The sequence below is a fragment of the Somniosus microcephalus genome, chromosome 4, assembly GCF_052327205.1.
Source record: "Somniosus microcephalus isolate GS21.2 chromosome 4, FLI_Smic_1.0, whole genome shotgun sequence".
In the NCBI taxonomy this organism is placed as follows: Eukaryota; Metazoa; Chordata; class Chondrichthyes; order Squaliformes; family Somniosidae; genus Somniosus; species Somniosus microcephalus.
In genome coordinates, this window is record NC_140990.1 from 203,850,967 (window position 1) to 203,872,129 (window position 21,163).

Consider the following 21,163-nt stretch of genomic DNA (forward strand, 5'->3'; position numbering starts at 1 on the left):
AGTACACAGGGGCTTCAAAAAAGCATAGTTCCTCTTAAAGGTACGTACACGACAATTCCTCCCCTTTTAGATAAATAGTACATAACATTTTAAGTAATCATTAAATAACATTTTTACAAGAACAATAATCTACACATTTGAAGTTAATCAATTACAAATTCAGTCTCTCTGGAGGCTTGCTGACTCGGTCCGGATAACGCCTCGGTGGTGTAGTAGGTTTCGGTGGTGTAGTAGGTTCTTTTGGCAAGGTCGATTCGGCTTGAATGCCAGTGTCGGGTTCATCTGGTTCCAGTATCACCGGATCGGAGGTAGATACTATGGGTATCTCTGCTTCATCACTAGGCGTATAGAGTTGTGTAGGTTGTCCCTTTTCGGATGACTCTATGATCTGGTCAGCATGGCGCCTTATTATGCTTTCTCCAATGTCCACGGTATACATCAGCGGTCCTAGTTGTGTGCAAATAGTTCCAGGCTGCCATTTCTCGGTACGGTAGTCCCGGGCCAAAACTTGTTGACCTATCTGGAAGGTTCTAGTTGGCCTTTCATTCATGCTTTGAAATTGCCGGTTCTCTACGTCCCTTCTGATGTTTGCCTTGATCAAATCCAGCCGGCATCTTAGTCTTCTATTGAAAAACATCATGGCGGGGGTTTGGTTTGTAACCACATGTGTTGCATTCCTGTACGCAAACAAGAAGTTATCTACCTTATGTTGTAGATTTATGTCTTCATTACCCATGGCCGTTATGGCCTTCTTGAAGGTCTGGACAAACCTTTCAGCTAATCCATTGGTGGCGGGATGGTATGGGGCGGACGTGTAGTGCTTAACCCCATTGTTTTTTTAAGAACTTCCTGAATTCTTCGGATACAAATTGCGGTCCATTATCAGAACAGATCTGTTCCGGCAGCCCATTCCTGGCAAATATGGTCCTTAATACTGTGATGGTTTTTTCCATGGTGGTGGAGGACATCTTTATTACCTCCGGCCACTTGGAGTGTGCATCCACCGCGATTAAGAACATTGAGTCCATAAATGGACCAGCAAAGTCGATATGTACCCTTTGCCATGGAGATGAGGGCCACTCCCATGGATGTAGAGGGGCTTGTGGTGAGGCGTTTTGGACCTTCTGGCATCCTAGACACCTCTGGTCATTTCTTCGATGTCTCCATCGATATCTGGCCACCACACAAACGCTCTGGTTAAGTTCTTCATTTTCACTCCACCCAGATGCCCCTCGTGAAGCTCCTTTAGCACTTTATCCTGGAGTTTGGGTGGAATCACCACTCTGGATCCACACATCAAGGTTCCTCGGCACACTGACAGCTGTTCTCTTCTTTGCGAGAATGCTGGCAACAGTGGTTCGCCATGTGCTGGCCATCCCTTCACCGTTAAATCGTAGACTCGTGAGAGTGTCGGGTCATTTCTCGTTTCCTTTTCAATGGTAGAATTTGTCACCGGTAGACATTCCACTATGGTCGAGTGGAACATCTCCACTGGGTCCACTGTAGGTGCCTCTTCTACCGTTGGCAACGGTAGGCGCGATAAACCGTCAGCATTCCCATGCTGTTTTGTTCCTTTGTATTCTATGTCATATTGGTGTGCCCCTAGGAAAAGGGACCACCTCTGTAGCCTTTGCGCTGTCATAATGGGAATGCCCTTTTTAGGGTTGAATATGGAGACGAGGGGTTGATGGTCAGTCAACAAGGTAAATTTTTGTCCGTGTAGGTAATGGTTGAATTTCTTCACCCCCCACACCAGGCTGAGTGCCTCCCTGTCGATCTGGGCATAGTTACGCTCAGCTGAGTTCAATGAGCGTGACGCAAAAGCTATCGGCTGCTCCGAGCCATCAGGGAATCTATGCGATAATACCACTCCCACGCCGTAAGGGGATGCATCGCACGCCAGTCTGATTGGCAGTGATGGGTTGTAATGAGCCAACACTTCCTTGGACGTGATCAAGCCTTTGCATTTATGGAAGGCACGTTTACAGTCTTTGCTCCATTTCCAAATTACTCCCGTTTGTAGCAGTGCGTTAATAGGGTGCAGAACCGTTGACAAGTTCGGTAAAAATTTATGATAGTAATTTATTAATCCCAGGAACGACCTTAATTGTGAGACATTTTCAGGCGCTGGGGCTTTTATGACCGCTTCAATTTTTTCAGGTGATTTATGCAACCCTTCTTCGTTAATGACATGGCCACAATATGATATTTGTTTCTGGAAAAATTCGCACTTGGGGCGATTTGCTCGTAGGCCCCGTTCTCTCAGCCTCGTGAGCACCTGCTCCAAATTGGCAAGGTGCTCGTTGTCGTTTTCTCCTGTTACAAGGATGTCGTCTAGGTAGCATTGAGTCCCTGGAATCCCTTGCAGGACTTGCTCCATAGCTCTTTGCCAGATAGCTGGAGCTGATGCTACTCCGAAAACCAGTCGATTGTACTGGTACAGGCCTTTGTGTGTTTATCGTGAGATACTTTTTAGAGGCCTCCTCAACCTCCATCTGTAGATATGCCTGTGCTAAGTCAATTTTGGTGAAACGTTTCCCTCCGGATAGTGAGGCGAAAATATCTTCTATCCTCGGAAGAGGATACTGTACCATGTGAAGAACCGGGTTTACAGTCACCTTGAAGTCCCCACAGATGCGAATTTTTCTCTGTTCTTCAGATTTATCATTATTCAACGTTTTCTTCGTGACCGGGACGATGGGTGTTGCCCACTCGCTCCAATCTACCTTGGATAACACGCCTGCTTTTTCCAAATTCTCCAGCTCTGCCTCGACTGCTGGACGAATTGCGTATGGCACCGGCCTTGCCTTAAAAAACTTGGGAATTGCCGCATCTTCCACTTTTATTGAGGCGGTGGCGCCTTTCAGGGTTCCTAGTTCCTGTTGAAACACTTCTTTGGCGTTAGCCAAGATTTCTTTTAATCGCCCAGGAATGACGTCATCATTTTTTTTCTTACTGGTCACCGTCAGTGCCTGAATGGAGTGCCAGTCTAAACGTATCTTTCTGATCCATTCACGTCCCAACAACGGTGGACCACCATCTTGCAGAACGTATAAATACAACTGTATTTCCTTGCCGTTGTATACAACAGGCACCCTTATTTTCCCTCTGGGGTATACTTTCTGCCCCGTATATGTCTTCAAGATAATGGATGTGTCTTTCAAAGGTATATGCGGAAATAGCTGCTCGTAATCCCGTCGACTTATGATGGTCAGAGCTGATCCTGTATCTAGCTCCATTTTAACTGGGGACCCCGCTATAGTGAGGGTAACCCAAATGGTCTGGTAATCTTCTTTGGCAATTACATTATGTAATTTGAGACAGCTTAGTCTCTTGTTTCCGGAGTCGCTATCGCTCTTCTGGTCTTCGGAGCTACTGTCCGTCATCATTTGTACCTTTCTGTACTTTTCCTTATTGACCTTTTTACTGTCAGCGGATTTTTTTCCAGATCTGCATACATGTGCAATGTGTCCCATCTTTCTGCATTGCCTGCATGCTTTGTCCTTGAACCAGCAGTCCCTCTGGTCATGGGTGGATCTGCCGCAGCGATAACATCTCTCGAAACCCCGTGTCATTTCATGGGTGCCGAAGTCCTGTGGCTTTTGCTGTATCTCTGCAGCTCCTCTTGCTGCTGCTTTGTATGATACAGCCACACTGAAAGCCCTGTCCAGCGTCAAATCTTTCTCAGAAAGTAGTCTTTTATGTGTTCCTTCGCTTAGGAGACCGCAGACCAATTTGTCTCGTAGAGAATCTGCTAGTCCTGCCCCGAATTGGCAGTGCTTTGACAGCTTTCGTAATTCGGTGAGGTAATCAGCGTTACTTTCATTCTTGTGCTGATTCCTCCTGAAGAATTTGAATCGTTCCGCTATCAGCAGCGGTGTTGGGTTTAAGTGCTCCTGTAGGGTATCAACAATCTCCTTAAAATTCTTGTCCATTGGTTTGGCTGGAGTGATCAAGTTTCGTAACAGCCCATATGTCCTTGCGCCCATCAGATTTAGAAGTACCGATGCCTTTTTTATCATCCGCTACTTCATTCGCCTTGCAATATACCTTCACTCTTTCCACATATGTGGTCCAATCCTCTATATCACTATCGAAAGCAGTAATATTGCCAGTCTTCGGCATCCTGAAAATCAAAAATGGCGCCTCCCGCGCTTTTCCTTCTTCCCTGCCGAGTCAAGATGGCGCCTCCCGCGCTTTCCCGCCGCTGCCAACGCTGTTCTCCGCAGTTCCCGTTGCGACCTGCAGCTTTTCGCGGTATTTCTATTTTTTATTTTTTTTATTTACACATTTTAAACAGTTTCCCCGTCACTTGGAGAATCGTTCCCGTCGGACCCTCTGGGACTTTCCCCTCCCTCTGCTCGGTCCGAATGCCGACCTGCTTTGCAGCGCCGGCCGTCTCCTGAGTGTAAAGTCTGTGGGTTGTGCAGTTAATAAATACACAGACTTCAGAAGTAACAAACAAAACAGGTCTTTACTATTCGAAGGTCCGGGCGAATCTGCCCCAGCAATCCTGCTACAACACTTATATACTGGTGTGGTCACTATCGGTATTACAGTATACAGAAGCCAAACAAATAGTGCCACACCTAAAGTAGTTCCCTTAAAGGTGAACGGTTACATTCAATAGTTCCCTTAAAGATAGACGGGTACATACACTACAATCCTCCCTTTTTAGCTTATTACTTACAGAGTCCCTGTTAAACATACATATCTTCAACTTCCTATAAAACAAATTACAGATATAATCTCGGTGGAGTCAATGTCATATAAAACAATTTACAAATATAATCTCGGTGGAAACAGTTCACAGGTTCAGTCTCTGCGGAAACAGTTCATAGATTCAGTCTCTGATCTTGACTCGTTCCGAACAACATTTCTTTGGTGTAGCCGAATTACCTGGCTAGCGTGACTCCTCCATAGCCTTTTTCTTGACGTAACAGCTTGAACCTTCGTCCTGTTGAACCAGCAGTGCGGACTTTTACAACCAACTGGCTGTCTTGACATTTTCCAGTTTTTCAACTAATTTAGCTCCTTTCGTAATGTCCCGCCTGGAATGGTAGAAGTGCTAATATTTTAGACAGTTATTATCTTCTGCTTCTTCTTTTTCTTTTCTGCCTTTTTGAAACTCTCGGAGCTCCTTTCTCGGCTGCCAGCTGTAGCGCCACCAACTCTCTATGTTCCTTAGACCTTAAGTGCTTCCTCCGGATTTCAGCACTTTGAGAGTTTTCATCACAAGCTGGGCAGACCACATCCTCGTAATATTCAGTGTCACTCAACAGGTCATGGTAATATTCGGGTTCGTCCTGAGTTAGGCCAGCGAGAGAGACTTCTTCTTCCTCCTCACCCGTCTGGACGTTAGCTGACGGTGGTTCCTTCCCTAAACATCTTTCTTGAAAAGCCTTCTTCATGCATTCATATTCATCCCGCTCTTCCTGGGTTATCTGCCATTCCTTCACGACGGACCTCATTTGTGAGTTCAATACCTTCCTTTCCATCGGTAATTGCGTTATCAGGCTATTTAACCCTTCTATTGAAGTAACGGTTTCCACATTCTTCTGTTCACCTTGACGTGATTCAACGTACTTTTGGCATCCTTGTAAAATTTGTGTTGCCACCTCAGCTATCTCCGTGACTTTTGAGAGCTCCGAACTCGTTCCCCCTGAAGATTGAAGCTCGTGTTCAGATTGTTCCCCTTGCAGAGTCTTGTCCTTCAGCATATGAAGGAGTTGGCTGACTGTTAACTCTTCCCTGGGAACACGGTGGATCAGAGTCTTCTCCATTTCCTCCACCTCTTTCTCCAATACTTCCACCTTACGTTCCTCTTGAACTTTGGCTTTCAGCGCTTGGAAAAGTTGCGCCCTGATGCTCTCTAGTTCATGTTCAGGGACCATTCTTACAGTGTCCTGTTCTTCCACTGAAAGGATTCCCAGTTGAATCTGTTCTTCAAGTTGTTGAACCTCGGTCATTGCCGCCTCATATTTGTCTTGGGTGTCCTTCAATGTTTTTATAAGTTCTTGGACATCCTGTCTTTCATGCTCTGCCATGATTTTCACCTCTAATTTCTCATCTATGGATGGAGCTCCTACCGATGAGTCTGTCTTGGCCTTGAGTTCATCAAGAATTTCCTGCAGCCTTTGGACTTCTTGCTCATGTTCAACCTTTAGTTGTTCATATGCTTCTACTGAAACTAGCTTTTCGGAGGCTGCCGAGTTAACCCCCTCCAGAATTGTAGCCTGGGCCTGTTCATACTGTTCTTTCAACTTCTCACACTCTGCTTTTAAAGAGTCGTAGAGAAGAACTGGAATAAAATCCTGGCTCCCTGAAGATTCCTCTTCCTTTGGTTCATTCTGTAAATATTCTAGTTCCTGAACAGCATCAGGGGAATGTGATTGGTATTTGACCACAATGGCTCTATGGTCGCTCTCTGCTTGAGCTAGCTGTCTCTGTAGTCTTTCCAGGTTCTCCCATTCGGTGTCCCAGAACCTTTCCATATTTTTCATCTCTTGTACGAGACGGTCACTCAACTGTTCTAATTGTTGTCGTACTTTGACATAAGTTTGCGTCTGAGCTCGGTGTTCTTCCGTCATGGATGAATCCTTTGCTTGAACAGGCTCAGAATTCTCTGTCAACCTGGAGTTCTGCTCTGCAGCTTTATTCTTCTTGGTACCATAAGTCCTTCTGCATGTCTTCGTTTTCTTTCCCATCGTCGGCAAGTCCCTTTTAGCCTTGTCTTCCATATTCGACTTGGTCTTATCATCATCCATTTCAGAATCTGAGCTAATAGCTTGCACCGAGTCCTCCCTCATTATGGCTTTTAGGTAATGCCATTCCATGTCTATTTTCTTAATCCACTCCCGTCCTAGAAGTGGTGGTCCTCCCTCAGGTAATACGTACAAGTTCATTCTTGGGTGTTCTTTACCCCTATCTCTCACCTTGACTCTTATTTTCCCCACGGGGTATACGTTATGCCCCGTGTATGTCTGTAATACGAACTTGGTATTTCTTAAAGGTATGTGAGAGAATAGCCGGTGGTAGTCCCTTCGGTTGATGACTGATAGAGCTGGTCCAGTGTCCAGCTCCATTCTTACTTGGACTCCAGCTATTTTTAGTATGACCCAGATGGCCTGTAGATCTGTTTCCTTACCCACATTGTGGATTCTCAGCCTACCCAGCTCCTGGTTGTTTGGGTCTGAGTCTGAATTCTGTTCGTCTGAACTCTTCTCAGCCACCTTGTGTACCTTGTTGTACTTTTCTTGTGGTGGCTTCCTTTGATTATTGGTCTTTTTCCCGGACCGGCATACCTTCGCGATGTGACCCAGTTTGCCACATTTCCTACACTCTTGGTTCTTAAACCAGCATTGATTCTGGTCATGCGTTGTCTTCCCACAATGGTAGCATTTTGTTGTGCTTGAAGTAATTTGGTCCACCCCGAGTGCCGCCGCCTTTAGTTGCATTTCCGCCGTTCCTTTCGCTGCGGCTTTGTGCGATGCAGCTATAAGGACAGCCCTGTCCAGTGTGAGGTCGTTCTCTTCCAGTAGTCGCTTCTGCGTCCCTTTTTTGGACAATCCGCATACGAACTTGTCCCGCAGCGCTTCTGTCAGATTCCCTCCGAACTGGCAGTATTTCGCTAGCCTACACAGTTCGACCAAGTATTCCGCATTGCTTTCGTCTTTCTTCTGCGTTCTTGCGTAGAATTTGAATCGTTCAGCCAGCATCAGCGGTGTGGGGTTCAAGTGGTCCTTCAGCACAGCCACAATCTCTTCGAAGGTCTGATCCGCTGGTTTATTTGGTGCTATTAGATGCTTCAAGAGCCCGTATGTTTTTGCCCCCATCGAGTTTAGCAATGTTACCGCCTTGTCGTCTTCCTCTATTTTGTTGGCTTCGCAATAGATCTCTATGCGTTCCACGTACGTGGCCCAGTCTTCTATTTCAGAATTAAAGTCGTTAATATTTCCTCGCTTAGGCATTTTTCTTCCCTTGGGAGCAGCACCAGTATTTCTTTAAGTATTCTTATTTATTTGTTTGTTTCTAAGATGGCGGTTTTCCCGCGAAATCGGCGGTTTCCCGCTCTTTCCTTCTCGCCCCGCCCACTTCAATGGCGGTTTCCCGCTTCTGGCGTCTTCTCCGCCTAATGGCGGCTTCCCGCGTTTCTTCCCGGTGGAAGGGGTACGCTTCCCCCACAGCGGACAGGTTCAGCCGCTGGCTGGCTTCCGCACAGCTCCCCTTACTCGGCTATGTCTTTTCCTCCCGCCCGCACGGCTCTACCGGCGCTGGGTACACCCCGTTAACGGAGGACAGTTCAGCCGCTGGACTGGCTCTCGCGCAGTCTCTCACCCCGTTTTCGGCTGTGTCTCTCACCCACTCCCGCACGTTCGGTTTTGCCGGCTCTGAGTACCCCGTTGGTGGAGAACAGCTCAGCCGCTGGACTGGCTCCTCGCAGTCTCTCTCTCCGCACCCGGCTCTCACCCGCACGGTTCCCGTTCGCCTCCCCAGCCCTCTCGCAGACCGGTGTTTCCCTCCCCGGCTGCGGCTGGGTTTCTCTTCCCGCGCCTACTCGCAGGCTCAGCGCTTCGTGGCTGCGGTCGCTGCCCGGATTTTTCCCGCCGATCGCGGTCCGGCTGTCACCCGACGCCGTTGGACCCGACTTTTGGCCGGCACAGCTCCCCCTCGACCGAGGTCGAGTGCTCTGCCCTTATCCTCCGGATACTTCTACACCTTCCCCTACTCACAGTCTCTTCGGCCGCCTTGTTCCCTGCTGATCGGCTCACTCTGCACCGTGGTAGAAGGGTAGTCAGTGCCTGTTGCTAATGGAAGCTTTTGTTGCTAAAGTCTTCCTCCTTTCTCCTGCTGCAGCCTCGTGTTTTCTTCCAGCAGCACGACGAGGGCGGTTGCCTCTCTTCGACGCTCTTCTTGCTTTGGTAATCTTGCCGCAGGGTACGATCGGACTCGTCGCCACTGTAAAGTCTGTGGGTTGTGCAGTTAATAAATACACAGACTTCAGAAGTAACAAACAAAACAGGTCTTTACTATTCGAAGGTCCGGGCGAATCTGCCCCAGCAATCCTGCTACAACACTTATATACTGGTGTGGTCACTATCGGTATTACAGTATACAGAAGCCAAACAAATAGTGCCACACCTAAAGTAGTTCCCTTAAAGGTGAACGGTTACATTCAATAGTTCCCTTAAAGATAGACGGGTACATACACTACACTGAGTGCTCCACCCTCTGTCTCTGTTTGCTTCTGCTTTCCGACTCGCTGCCCGGCCCCGCTGCAGAGCCACCTGATCGAGCCCCAGCCCGCCGCCCAGGAAGGATCAGTGCACTACCTGCCACCAGCCCGTTTAGCTGGTGAAACCAGAGTTTTTTTTTTCTTCGACCTTCGTCTGAGGAATCGATCTCCTTGAGGTGCTGCCGAATTGCAGGTAAGTTCGTTTCTAACTCGTCGCCACTGTTAGATCCGTGTGTTAATGGAGACACGGAATGCAGGAGTTGATTTAACAAGTGTTTACTGAACAAAGTCTGGAGGTGAACTAACTATACAAGACGCTGTACAGGCTTATATACCTGAGTGGTCACTACTGGTACTACAGTACACAGGGGCTTCAAAAACATAGTTCCTCTTAAAGGTACATACACTACATGATTCATGTACAAGGACCCCCAGATCCCTCTGTACCGTAGCATTTTGTAATCTCTCCCCATTTTTAAATAATAATTTGCTCTTTTATTTTTCCTAGCAAAGTGGATAACCTCGCATTTTCCCACATTAAACTCCATCTGCCAGATTTTTTCCCACTCACTTAGCCTAACTATATCCCTTTGGAGATTCTTTGCGTCCTCCACACAATTTGCTTTCCCACCTATCTTTGTATCATCAGTAAATTTGGCTACATTACACTCAGTCCCTTCATCCAAGTCATTAATATAGATTGTAAATAGTTGAGGCCGCAGCACTGATCCCTGCGACACCCCACTAGTTACAGTTTGCCAACCTGAAAATGACACATTTATCCCAACTCTCTGTTTTCTGTTGTTAGCCAATCCTCTATCCATCCATCCATACTAATATATTACCCCCAACCCTGTGAGCTCTTATCTTGTGTAGTAACCTTTTATGTGGCACCTTATGCCTTCTGGAAATCCAAATACACGACATCTACTGGTTCCTCTTTATCCACCCTGCTCGTTACATCCTCAAAGAACTCCAGCAAATTTGTCCAACATGATTTCCCTTTCATAAAACCATGCTGACTGCTTGACTATTATGATTTTCTAAATGTCCTGCTATCACTTCCTTAATGATGGACTCCAGCATTTTCCCAATGACAGATGTTAAGCTAACTGGTCGATAGTTGCCTGCTTTCTGTCTCCCTCCTTTCTTAAATAGGGGTGTTACATTTGCGGTTTTCCAGTCCGCTGGGACTTTTCCAGAATCCAGGGAATTTTGGTAGATTACAACCAATGCATCCACTATCTATGCAGCCACCTCTTTTAAGACTCTAGGATGCACGCCATTGGGTCCAGGGGACTTGTCCACCTTTCGTCCCACTAGTTTACCAAGTACGTTCTCTCTAGTGATAGTGATTGTTTTAAGTTCCCGCCCCACCTCCATAGCCCTTTGATTATCCATTATTGGGATGCTTTTAGTGTCTTCTACCGTGAAGACCGATACAAAATATTTGTTCAAGGTCTCTGCCGTTTCCCATTATTAATTCCCTAGACTCATCCTCTAGGGGACCAACGTTTACTTTAGCTACTCTCTTCCTTTTTATATACCTGTAGAAGCTCTTGCTGTCTGTTTTTATATTTCTTGCTAACTTAAAGCTATCTTCTCTCTTTATCATTTTTTTAGTTGTCCTTTGCTGCTTTTTAAAAATTTCCCAATCCTCTGGCTTTTCACTATTCTTCGCAACATGGTAGGCTTTTGTTTTCAATTTGATACTGTAGGGTCTGTTCCTCCCCCCCCCACCCCGCCCATGGTAAAAATTGGACTGTGAAATATAAAAACCCAGAACTGCACAGCCTGCAAAAAGAGCTGGGCAATAAAGGGTTAATTCAGACATTGCAGCCAAATTGCTATATGAAGGTTTTCTGTCTAGGGAAGATACAAAAACATTCGCATATTCATTGTACCTTCTTGTTAAAGAAGCACACCTTGGACCATGGCTCCAGAAAAGCTGGTATCTGGGCAGGCCTAGACAATGGGCCGGGCCCTATACCATTTGAATACGAATGCTAACAGAAACCAATAATCAGCATATGCAGTCACTTTGGGAAGGTTGCATTGTCAGAAAGGACCTCAATACAGACAGTTGGTGCCCAAGTAATCAATGGACAATAGGAGGGACAATTAGCCATCAAGAGTTCTCTGCTAGAGACATTCACACATTTTGATATGGCCATCGTGTGCACAGGAGAGGACAGGAAATGTGTTTCAAGATATTGCAAGTTGGTTTAGTTTAAAGAGACGGCGTCGGGAGCTAACGCAAGAACAGCGAGCAGAAGGAAACGGGCCTACAATAGACAGCCGATCGGGAGTGGTGATTGTATGTTTCAGTCAAATCATAGAGGGGGCTTTTGTAATTGAGTCTGAGTAAGTTTCCATTAGATCACAATAAGTGTGTGTGTGTGTGCTGACCACTACCACGTTTCTGTTTGCTCCCTGTACCACGGTGCTGTGGTCAGTTTGCTCATCCTCACTGCAGTCCCTGCTCTCGCCCAACAGAGTAAGAACCTTGTAACTGTTGGGCAAGGGCTGAGGCTCCTCCACCACTACCTCCTGGTTCCCCATACTTGCTTCACTCGTAGTCACACCCACCTGTCCCTGACCACGGACCAAATTTGAATTAATTAATCTAAGGGGTGTGACTGCTTCCTGGAACACAGCGTCCAGGTAACTCTCCCCCTTCCTTGATGTGCCGCAGTGTTTGAAGCTCGGACTCCAGTTCATCAGCACGGAGCCGAAGTTCCTCGAGCAACCAACACTTACTGCAAATGTGGTCGCCGTGGACCTCAATGGTGACCATCAGCTCCCACATGTTGCAGCAGTAACCCATTGCCTGCCCTGCCATCTCTAATGTATTTAATTAATTAAATGTATAAGTTTTGAATGTTTAGTTTTTAATCCCAGCTCTTAATTTAAGCCAATGCCCAAGAAAAGAGAGAAATACTGACCAACCAATCACTTTCCTGTGACATCAATCCTTGTTTTTGTTGTCAGGTCCACTGCCTCTGCTCTTGGGCCTTCCTGTGCCGCGCTGTTTATTTGCTCCGCCTCCGCTCAGATCCACTGCCTCTGCCTTTTCCCTGTGATGTCACTGTTTATTTTTCTCCGAATGCATTTGGGGAGTTTCACAGAGCTGAACTTCCACTGGTTCTCTGTCCTCGCTCATGTAGATTTTTAACTCCTGCTCTCCAAGCTCACACGTTTAAACTCTGTTCCAAGCTGCACTCTGTTTAATTTTCTAAACAGACTTGAAAATCATACATTATTTGTTTGCACGCTGTGCAATTATGTCTATATCCACCTGCAATCATGAGGCCACTGGTCATCTTTCAGTTGGAGAGTTATTGTAGCTGGTATCAGCGAAGAAAATGCCCTTTTTTGTTGTCAATTACTGGATCACCAATGAAGATTTTAAATTGCTTTCAAAATATTAATGCTACGCACAATTGAATTAGGATCATAAATGTTCATTTGAATTAAGGATGCAGTTGTTTTAGTTCCTGGTAATTTTCAATCCTGATTTTAGACTTTGAATACATTTACACTAAAATAACAAGTGCATGTGTGAACATCAGGTGATGACTGAATTGGCCTCTGCTATGATTGCCCTTGTAATTAAAAAGCCTGGTGACACTTATTGTCAAAGCTCACACAAATAATGGCCACTTGGGTGAGATCCCAGATGATAACTGACATCGTGGAACTGCACTCCAACAAGGAGCTAATGCCTTCAGAAGAAAACTGAACAGAAATACAGCAAATAAAAATGTTATGCTATTTTGACTGTAACATTACGGGGGGCACGGTGGCATAGTGGTTAGCACTGTTGCCTCACAGCGCCAGGGACCCGGGTTCAAATCTGGCCTCGGGCGACTGTCTGTGTGGAGTTTGCACATTCTCCCTGTGTCTGCGTGGGTTTCCTCCGGGTGCTCCGGTTTCCTCCCACAGTCCAAAGATGTGCAGGTTAGGTTGATTTGGCTATGATAAATTGACCCTTAGTGTTAGGGGATTAAATACGTGGGGTTACGGGGATAGGGTGGGATATGTGTCGGTGCAGGCTCGATGGGCCGAAATGGCCTCTATCTGCACTGTAGATTCTGTGATTACTAGTAAAGTGCTTATATAATTGTTTATTTTGTATCTAGGTTTTGGCTGATGAACTTTATCATTCTTGTGCTACTGGAACTAAAGTTAAGCCTCCCACCGAATATGGTTTGCAGAATATAAAGTGTAAACATTTATCTTTTTGGTTCAAATTTAGTAACAAATTTAATACTTTTTGTTCACAGTACAGAGCTACAGACTTTGTTGTACCTGGTCCTGGTATAGTTGAAATCAAATACACACCCAGTCATGGTGGTGAGCCTGTCACCTATACTATTCATAATTTTACAGGTAAGGTTTGCATGTTGTGCAGATGCATGCTTTATGAAATTTGTAGGCTTGCATACAGGAAACTTTCGTTTAACTGGAGGTTAAAAGTCCGGAAAGCTCTATCTACCGGCAAAATTCAGGAGCCGTTTTCTATAGGTTTTTTTACTTCTCGTTGCTTTTCTTTTCCCAGTCAGGCTCTGCAAGGTCTCTAGCTAAGCAACAGCTTCAGCTAGAGACGCTTGCAGCTGCAACCGACTGTTTTGAAGCTGTTGCTAAGCAACAGGGTTTGTTGATTCACACGGAGCTGAAAAGCTCTGTATGTTTCAACATTAGGGCTGGATTATACGGCAGTTTTGATCTAACGGCACCAGCTTGGTCCCGTCAGTGCCGGATACCAGAAAGTTTCCTGTATTCAGAACTATGCATGGTAAATGATTCTTTAAATTGAGTAGATTGTTAGATCTCGTTTGCAGCTACTGTTGTTGATGCTTAACTGGCCAATAATGTTGAGACACATTCAATAACACTTTTTTACATGCTTGCATCAAGCAGCTTACACTGGCAGCACCATTTCCTGTGTGCTGTGCAGTTTTTAAGTTCTGGAAGAAACAAAACCTTCCAATGTATATAGATGGGGCTAAGCTGGTTACACATATTAATTACTGGTATGGATCTACTGGCTGTGTAGGCTAGACTTATAAGAGGAGAAATTCACTCGCCCTGCTTGGGACGGTAATTTTTAAAAGTTTGAAAAGTTAGCGCCAGGCGCTAACGATTTCAGACTTTTGAAAAATTCGCTGTTTGCACTCAAAGAAGGAAGTGGAGCGCTAAAAATCGGTAGCAGGTGGGGCGGAGACTTCAGCAGCACTGCACACTGGGCCGTGCAATGCTGCTGCGTTCAAAGGCTCCTTCCCTCCCTTAAAGGGAAGGGCCTTTGCTGCAGGCTCTGCAATAGAAAAAGTACCTACCTGGACGACCAAGGCAGCTGCGATCCCGTGTGATCAGCCTGGCACGCAAGCAGAGTGCTGGGCTGATCGATCGCGGGCAGGAACCTGCGAAAAAAACTGGAACAAGAAAGGTAAGTTTTTTTTTAAATTTTCTTATCTCAACCACCTCACCTTTTAAACATCTGCTGCCCGATGCACACCACCTGCAGCTGTCGGTGTTTTCAACCGGTGCTGCTGCAGGGGGCAGAAGTCAATTTCAGGATCGGGGCGATGCACACGGCGATGATGTCACGATCTCTCGGCCAAAGGAGATCGGGATGCAATGCCACAGCACCGCCGCAAAACCCCCGCCGAATATGGCGGGTGTCGATGTCCGCGTGGTGCCAATGGGAGGCGCAAAGGCACCCAATTTCGCCCCCATAGAAAGGTATAGGAGAGTTTCAATTCACACTCCTTTTTTAGGTTAGATTAGGATTTATATAGCATGCAAGAAACAAAATATTGCATACAATTGAAAAGAGCTCATGAATGTAAACTAGATTTATTGTTAGGTTACTACTGTCCTGGAGAAATGGAAAGAAAATTCAACACTGGTACATGAATATAATTTGAGTTCATTTTTACACTTGCGCAAACAGGGAAGGAGTGGGAAGAAAGAGGATCTAGGAATCGAAGGGTACTTTTGATAATAGGTGTTAAGATTTAAAAGCAATCGGGAGTACATTACGACAAACACAAAATGCTACTTTTGGTATATGTGGCTTTGTAAAAAATGTCACTAACTGCTTTCTGTTACAGATGGTGGAGGAGTTGCTTTGGGAATGTACAACACTGACTCCTCTATTAGGGACTTCGCTCATAGCTCATTCCAGCAAGCTCTTGTTAAAGGTTGGCCATTATACATGAGCACAAAGAATACCATACTGAAGAGCTATGATGGACGATTCAAGGACATATTCCAGGAAATCTATGAAAAGTAACTTTTTTAAAATAACCGTTTCAAAAATGTTGTTTCTCTTTCCCTACCTCCCCCACTCACTTCTCTCTCACTTCATTATTTTACTTTCCTACAAGAAACCTTGCTGTTTGAAGCACCTTCAGTTGCAAAAGAGGCTGGGCACTTGGGCTGAGGATTACTCACTCATGTCATTCCTTGATTAGTGAACAAGAGATGTGATCACTATGGCAGTGAGCCGTAAAGAAGCCGGTGGACCAGACTGGCTAGCCCTACAAACTGAAGGAAGAAACACGGTGACAGGAGACAACAGTTGGGTACCTAAAAAGAGGAGGGTAGTGTAAATTTAAACATTTGGAAAGCTTGACTTTATGGTACGGTTGTTGAGGTAAGAAGGCTAAAGGTACGGCTTTGTTTTAGACCATAAAAATATTTTTCTCTAACCAAGAATTGCTTTCTCTTGCAGACAATACAAAGCACAATTTGAGGCCAAAGGAATCTGGTATGAGCACCGACTAATTGATGACATGGTAGCTCAAGCACTAAAATCTGAGGGAGGCTTCATCTGGGCCTGTAAGAATTATGATGGTGATGTGCAATCTGACTCTATTGCACAAGGTACTTTTGCCAGTAGCAACTATATTTATCTAAGTTAGGCTACGCTTGATAATGTGTAGTAAACAGCTAATTCTACTGATGGATTTCTAGATATATTGTACAGTTTGACATGACTTTCTGCATCAGAATAACTTGTAAACTTATAAATTCAGAAATGTTCTTCGTGTTTTCAAAATAACCCAGCAGATGGTGAAAAAATAGCTCATCAAATTTGCTGAAAAATTCAAGAATTATTGAGTAGATTGCCTCCAGTTCTGTCAGAGGCACTGAGCAGAGATTAAGAAAAATAGAAGCTGTTACTCCAGTCTACTTTTTTAGCTAACTACTACCGAAATATGGTTTCTTTATTTTGATTTTGTGTTTTTTAAGAATATATTTTTCTAATTACATGCAGGATATGGCTCACTGGGAATGATGACCAGTGTATTGATTTGTCCTGATAATAAGACAGTCGAAGCTGAGGCTGCCCATGGCACTGTGACACGCCATTACCGTATGCACCAGCAGGGCAAGGAAACCTCAACCAATCCAATTGGTAACATTATTTTGCGTTGCCTCCTTTATACAAATGTAATTACAAGTATGGCCAGTATGTTTATTTGATATATGATGATGCAGAATCTGCAGTGTATTGCATGGCGGCCCCAAAATATATTATTGCCTTGAAACACATTCCAGATGACATTGTTTGATATTAGTTCTTGATAGAAACCCACAAACCCCATTCTGCAAGTATAGTTTATTTGATAAGATAAATTTTAAATTTTCAATATGGAAGAGATCATAGGAGCGACAGCAATAATTCCAAATAATTTCTGTTTTATGAAAGGCAGGTTATACAGATTTTAGTACTGTGGATATTTGATATTTAGGGGTGAATTTCCATGGGGGTACTTCTGCTCATCCACTGTAACTTCGCCAGAAGAGCCGTAGAAACCCTGGGAAAATGGTGTAAATGTTGTTTTAGCAGCGGACAAGTAGGTGAAGCTCAATGGAAACTCGCTCCTTCAGACTTTTTGAAGACATCGTAAGGAACCTCACGAGATTTGCAACTAAAAGTTTGTGAAAACTTAATAGGTTGGGTAATAAGTTGGTTATATAACCGGAAACAAAGGGTAATGATTAGTAGTTTTATTTTTATTTGTTTTCAGGATGTAAGCAATGCTGGCAAGGCAGCATTTATTTCCCAACATAGTTGCCCTGTGGACATGAATAGTTAGACTAAACCAGGTGGAGATGGCAGGTTCTCTTCCCTGAAGGGCATTAGTGAACTAGATGGATTTTTGCAAAAATCCAACAGCTTTCATGGTTATTTTGTTTTCCTGGTGCTAGCCTACAAATTACAACATTTATTTAAATCAGTTTCATAACTTACCATGGTAGGATTTGAACTTGGGACAGCTGGATTGCTGGTTCTTTTAGCATAACCACTACACTGTGGTGTAGTCAACAGAATGCTCGAGGCTGAGTCTTGGGACTTTAATTTCAAGATTATTAATTTGGAAATAAAGAGTATTTAAGTTTGTAGGTGACACCAAGTTTTGTGGAAAGCACAATGTTTAGAAAAAGGTATAAAATTCAGGCGATCTAGGTTCATCAGAGTTAATGACCAGATAGGTGAATTGCTAATTTTAAGAAATGTAAGGTAATAGAAATGTTCATGTTTAGAACCATAGAAGTTTACAGCACAGAAGGAGGCATTTTGTGTTTGCGTCATCCTTGTCAGAGCAGTCTAAAACTAATCTCGCTGCCCTGCGCTCTCCCCATACCCCTGTATCTTCCTCTACTTCAAATATTTATCTACTCTTCCCTTAGAAGCGACAATGCCTTAACCATTCTCTGTAGAAAAGCATTCCATGCTCCAACAACTCGTTAAAGACACATCTCCTAACTTCTCACTCATTTTCGTGACAATTTTAAATTGATGACTCCTTGTAATTGACTCCCCAAGAAATATTTTCCTTTATTCACTCTATCAAAGCCCTTTATAATTTTATAAACACTACACTATCATCGCACCTGACCATGCCACTTTTCAAATCTCTGACCACTTCCTCATCTCCCTTACAGCCCACAACAACAGTCCTCCAACTCAACTATCCTCATCCTTCACCATGGGGAGATACTTTTCCCAGCTTCTTCACAAATATCTTCAATTCCTTACTACCTGAGCTGAGTTTCAAACTCCACATCCTATCCATCATCAAGACTGCTTACTTCCACCTCAATAATGTCATCTGCTTGTGCTACTAATTCACTGTCACTGCTACTAAAACTGTTATCCATACTTTTGACACCCACTAGACTTGATTTCTCCAACATCTTCCTTGCTGGTCTCCCATCCTCCCACTGCATTCAAAACTCATCTGCCCGTATACTATCATGCAGTGCAGTAAGCCCTGCTTGCCCTTCACACCGATCCATGCTGGTTAACTATTCCTAAAGCTTTGAATTTAAACTTCTTGCCTTCACCTTCAATCCCCTCCATGGTGTCTCTCACTTTATCGTTGCAACTTCCTTCAAACTTATGCCCCTCCCAATGCCCTCTGAGCATACTTCCCTTCAACCATCAATGATGGTAGAGCCGTCTGTTGCTTTAGCCTTATTATCTGGAACTCTCACCGTAAAATTATCAGCTTAATTGTTTCTCTCCTACCTGTAAAATCTGTTAAAATCTGTCATTCCACTGAGCTTTTGGTCACCTCTCCCACTGTAGCTCAGCATCCATTACATTTTTTATTTTTACTTCTTTAAGCTGTGAAACACCCAAGGATGTTTCAGTATTTAAGGTGTTATAATAATGGTGCAGTTAAATACAGTCTGTTGAAGCATAAGTTTGGTTAAAAAGACTTTTCTTGCCCTATGTACCTGGTGTTTTTAATGCAAGACTTTTCCCCTCATTGTTTCAAGCCTCCATCTTTGCTTGGACTCGAGGACTATCCCATAGAGCAAAGCTGGATGACAACTCTGCACTGCAGAACTTCTGTACCTTGTTAGAAGAAGTTTGTGTAGAAACTATTGAGTCTGGTTTCATGACTAAGGATTTGGCTGCATGTATCAAAGGTCTACCCAAGTAAGTATAAACACTACTTGGGGCTAACATTCGCATTCAGTTTAAAGAATCCTGGGTTTTCTTGTAAATATATTACTCACTTATTTTCTTAGTATGACAAAAGTCTATTCTGGATTGTTAGTTCTTTCCTGCTAGTCACAATACACACATGGTTAACATTAAGCACTGGGTGCCGAATCATAAATCGGCAGAGATATTTATGGTCTGATATGATTGCATCAATATTTAGTTCTAACTTGTTCCTACTGGGACAAAGGGTGTTAAATATATTAATGTCTGTTCAATTCAGAGGCATTACCATATTCTGTCCCAAGCTTTGTCCTTGATAATTGATTGGACAAGTGTTAAATCACAGGTTAAGCAAAGTGGTAAAAACAGATCAATGGGTTTCTCAGAAATAAGCCATTCCATTCAATTCAGATATTCTATATAATTGACATCCTGGGGATCTCTTTAAAGTAAAAAGATTTGATTGATAGATATGCCCATGTCAGAGACTGTAGTCAGATTTGTGAGGAGGGTAGGCCATGATTCTATGTTGACCCTCGGTGGATAATTCTGTGCCAATTGTAGGTCTATTTTTGGTTGCCTGCATTCAGCTCGCTAGTCAGTCTGAAAGCACTAGGGTTTGAGCCTAGTTAGAGGACTTTGGGAAGACTCCATGGTAGTGAGTACCATGTAAAAAATAAAGGACTACAACCAAGGTCAGTCTTGTGTTGAAGGGTGGCACTGGAAATGTGTCTTTGTTGTTTTCGACTTTAAGATTAGTAATTACTGTAAATATATTTACATTGAGTACTGTTTTTACTTTTAATTTTTATTAGTGGTTTATTGCCTGAATCACAGTCTGATTTCATTATTCTTCCTCCTATTGAAGTCTAGGGGATCATGTGATGTGTATATTCTGTAAACCGGAGTAGTGATGAAGGTTATCACAGATCACAGAAACCCCACAGTGCAGATAGAGGCCATTTCGGCCCATCGAGCCTGCACCGACACATATCCCACCCGATCCCCGTAACCCCTACACCAACACATATCCCACCCTATCCCTGTAACCCCACGTATTTAATCCCCCTAACACTAAGGGTCAATTTATCATAGCCAATCAACCTAACCCGCACATCTTTGACTTCTGGGCATTGCTACATTTACCTAGATATTGGGCAGGTGAAGGCATTCTGGTTCATGGGAACTTGACTTCCACTTACGGGAGGGGCCAGTGACACTGAACCTAAAAAAATCTAGGGTAAAAACTTAACACTAACAAGGCAAGGGAATACACAATGAATGGTAAGACCCTAGGCAAGACGGTGGGTCAGAGGGATCTGGGTGTGCAAGTACACAGATCCCTGAAGGCGGCGGAACAGGTGGATAAGATGGTAAAAAAGGCATATGGGATACTTGCCTTCATTAGCCGAGGCATAGAATATAAGAGCAAGGAGGTTATGATGGAGCTGTATAAAACACTGGTTAGGCCACAGCTGGAATACTGTGTGCAGTTCTGGTCGCCACACTACAGGAAGGATGTGATAGCTTTGGAGAGGGTGCAGAGGAGATTCACCAGGATGTTACCAGGGCTGGAACGCTTCAGCTATGAAGAGAGACTGGGCAGATTGGGTTTGTTTTCCTTGGAGCAGAGGAGGCTGAGGGGGGACATGATTGAGGTGTACAAAATTATGAGGGGCATAGATAGGATGGATACTAAGGAGCTTTTTCCCTTAGTAGAAGGGTCAATAACTAGGGGGCACAGATTCAAGGTAAAGGGCGGGAGGTTTAGAGGGGATTTGAGAAAGAACTTTTTCACCCAGAGGGTGGTTGGAGTCTGGAACTCACTGCCCGGAAGGGTTGTGGAGGCTGGAACCCTCACAACATTCAAGACGCATTTGGATGAGCACTTGAAATGCCATAGCATACAAGGCTACGGACCAAATGCTGGAATATGGGATTAGATTAGACAGGGC

The 21,163-nt window shown here is 44.3% G+C and overlaps 1 protein-coding gene across 3 annotated transcripts in view; it reads left to right on the forward strand.

Annotated features, from left to right (window-relative positions):
• Window positions 1-21,163, forward strand: part of idh1 (isocitrate dehydrogenase (NADP(+)) 1) — a 37,232-nt gene that overhangs the window by 12,801 nt on the left and 3,268 nt on the right. For all 3 annotated transcript variants that reach the window (XM_085985719.1, XM_085985720.1, XM_085985717.1), the window contains exons 4-8: window positions 13,522-13,627; window positions 15,352-15,529; window positions 15,975-16,126; window positions 16,521-16,661; window positions 19,037-19,199. In XM_085985719.1, coding sequence (XP_085841845.1) covers window positions 13,522-13,627; window positions 15,352-15,529; window positions 15,975-16,126; window positions 16,521-16,661; window positions 19,037-19,199 — 740 coding nt within the window. The remainder of the gene's footprint in view (window positions 1-13,521; window positions 13,628-15,351; window positions 15,530-15,974; window positions 16,127-16,520; window positions 16,662-19,036; window positions 19,200-21,163) is intronic.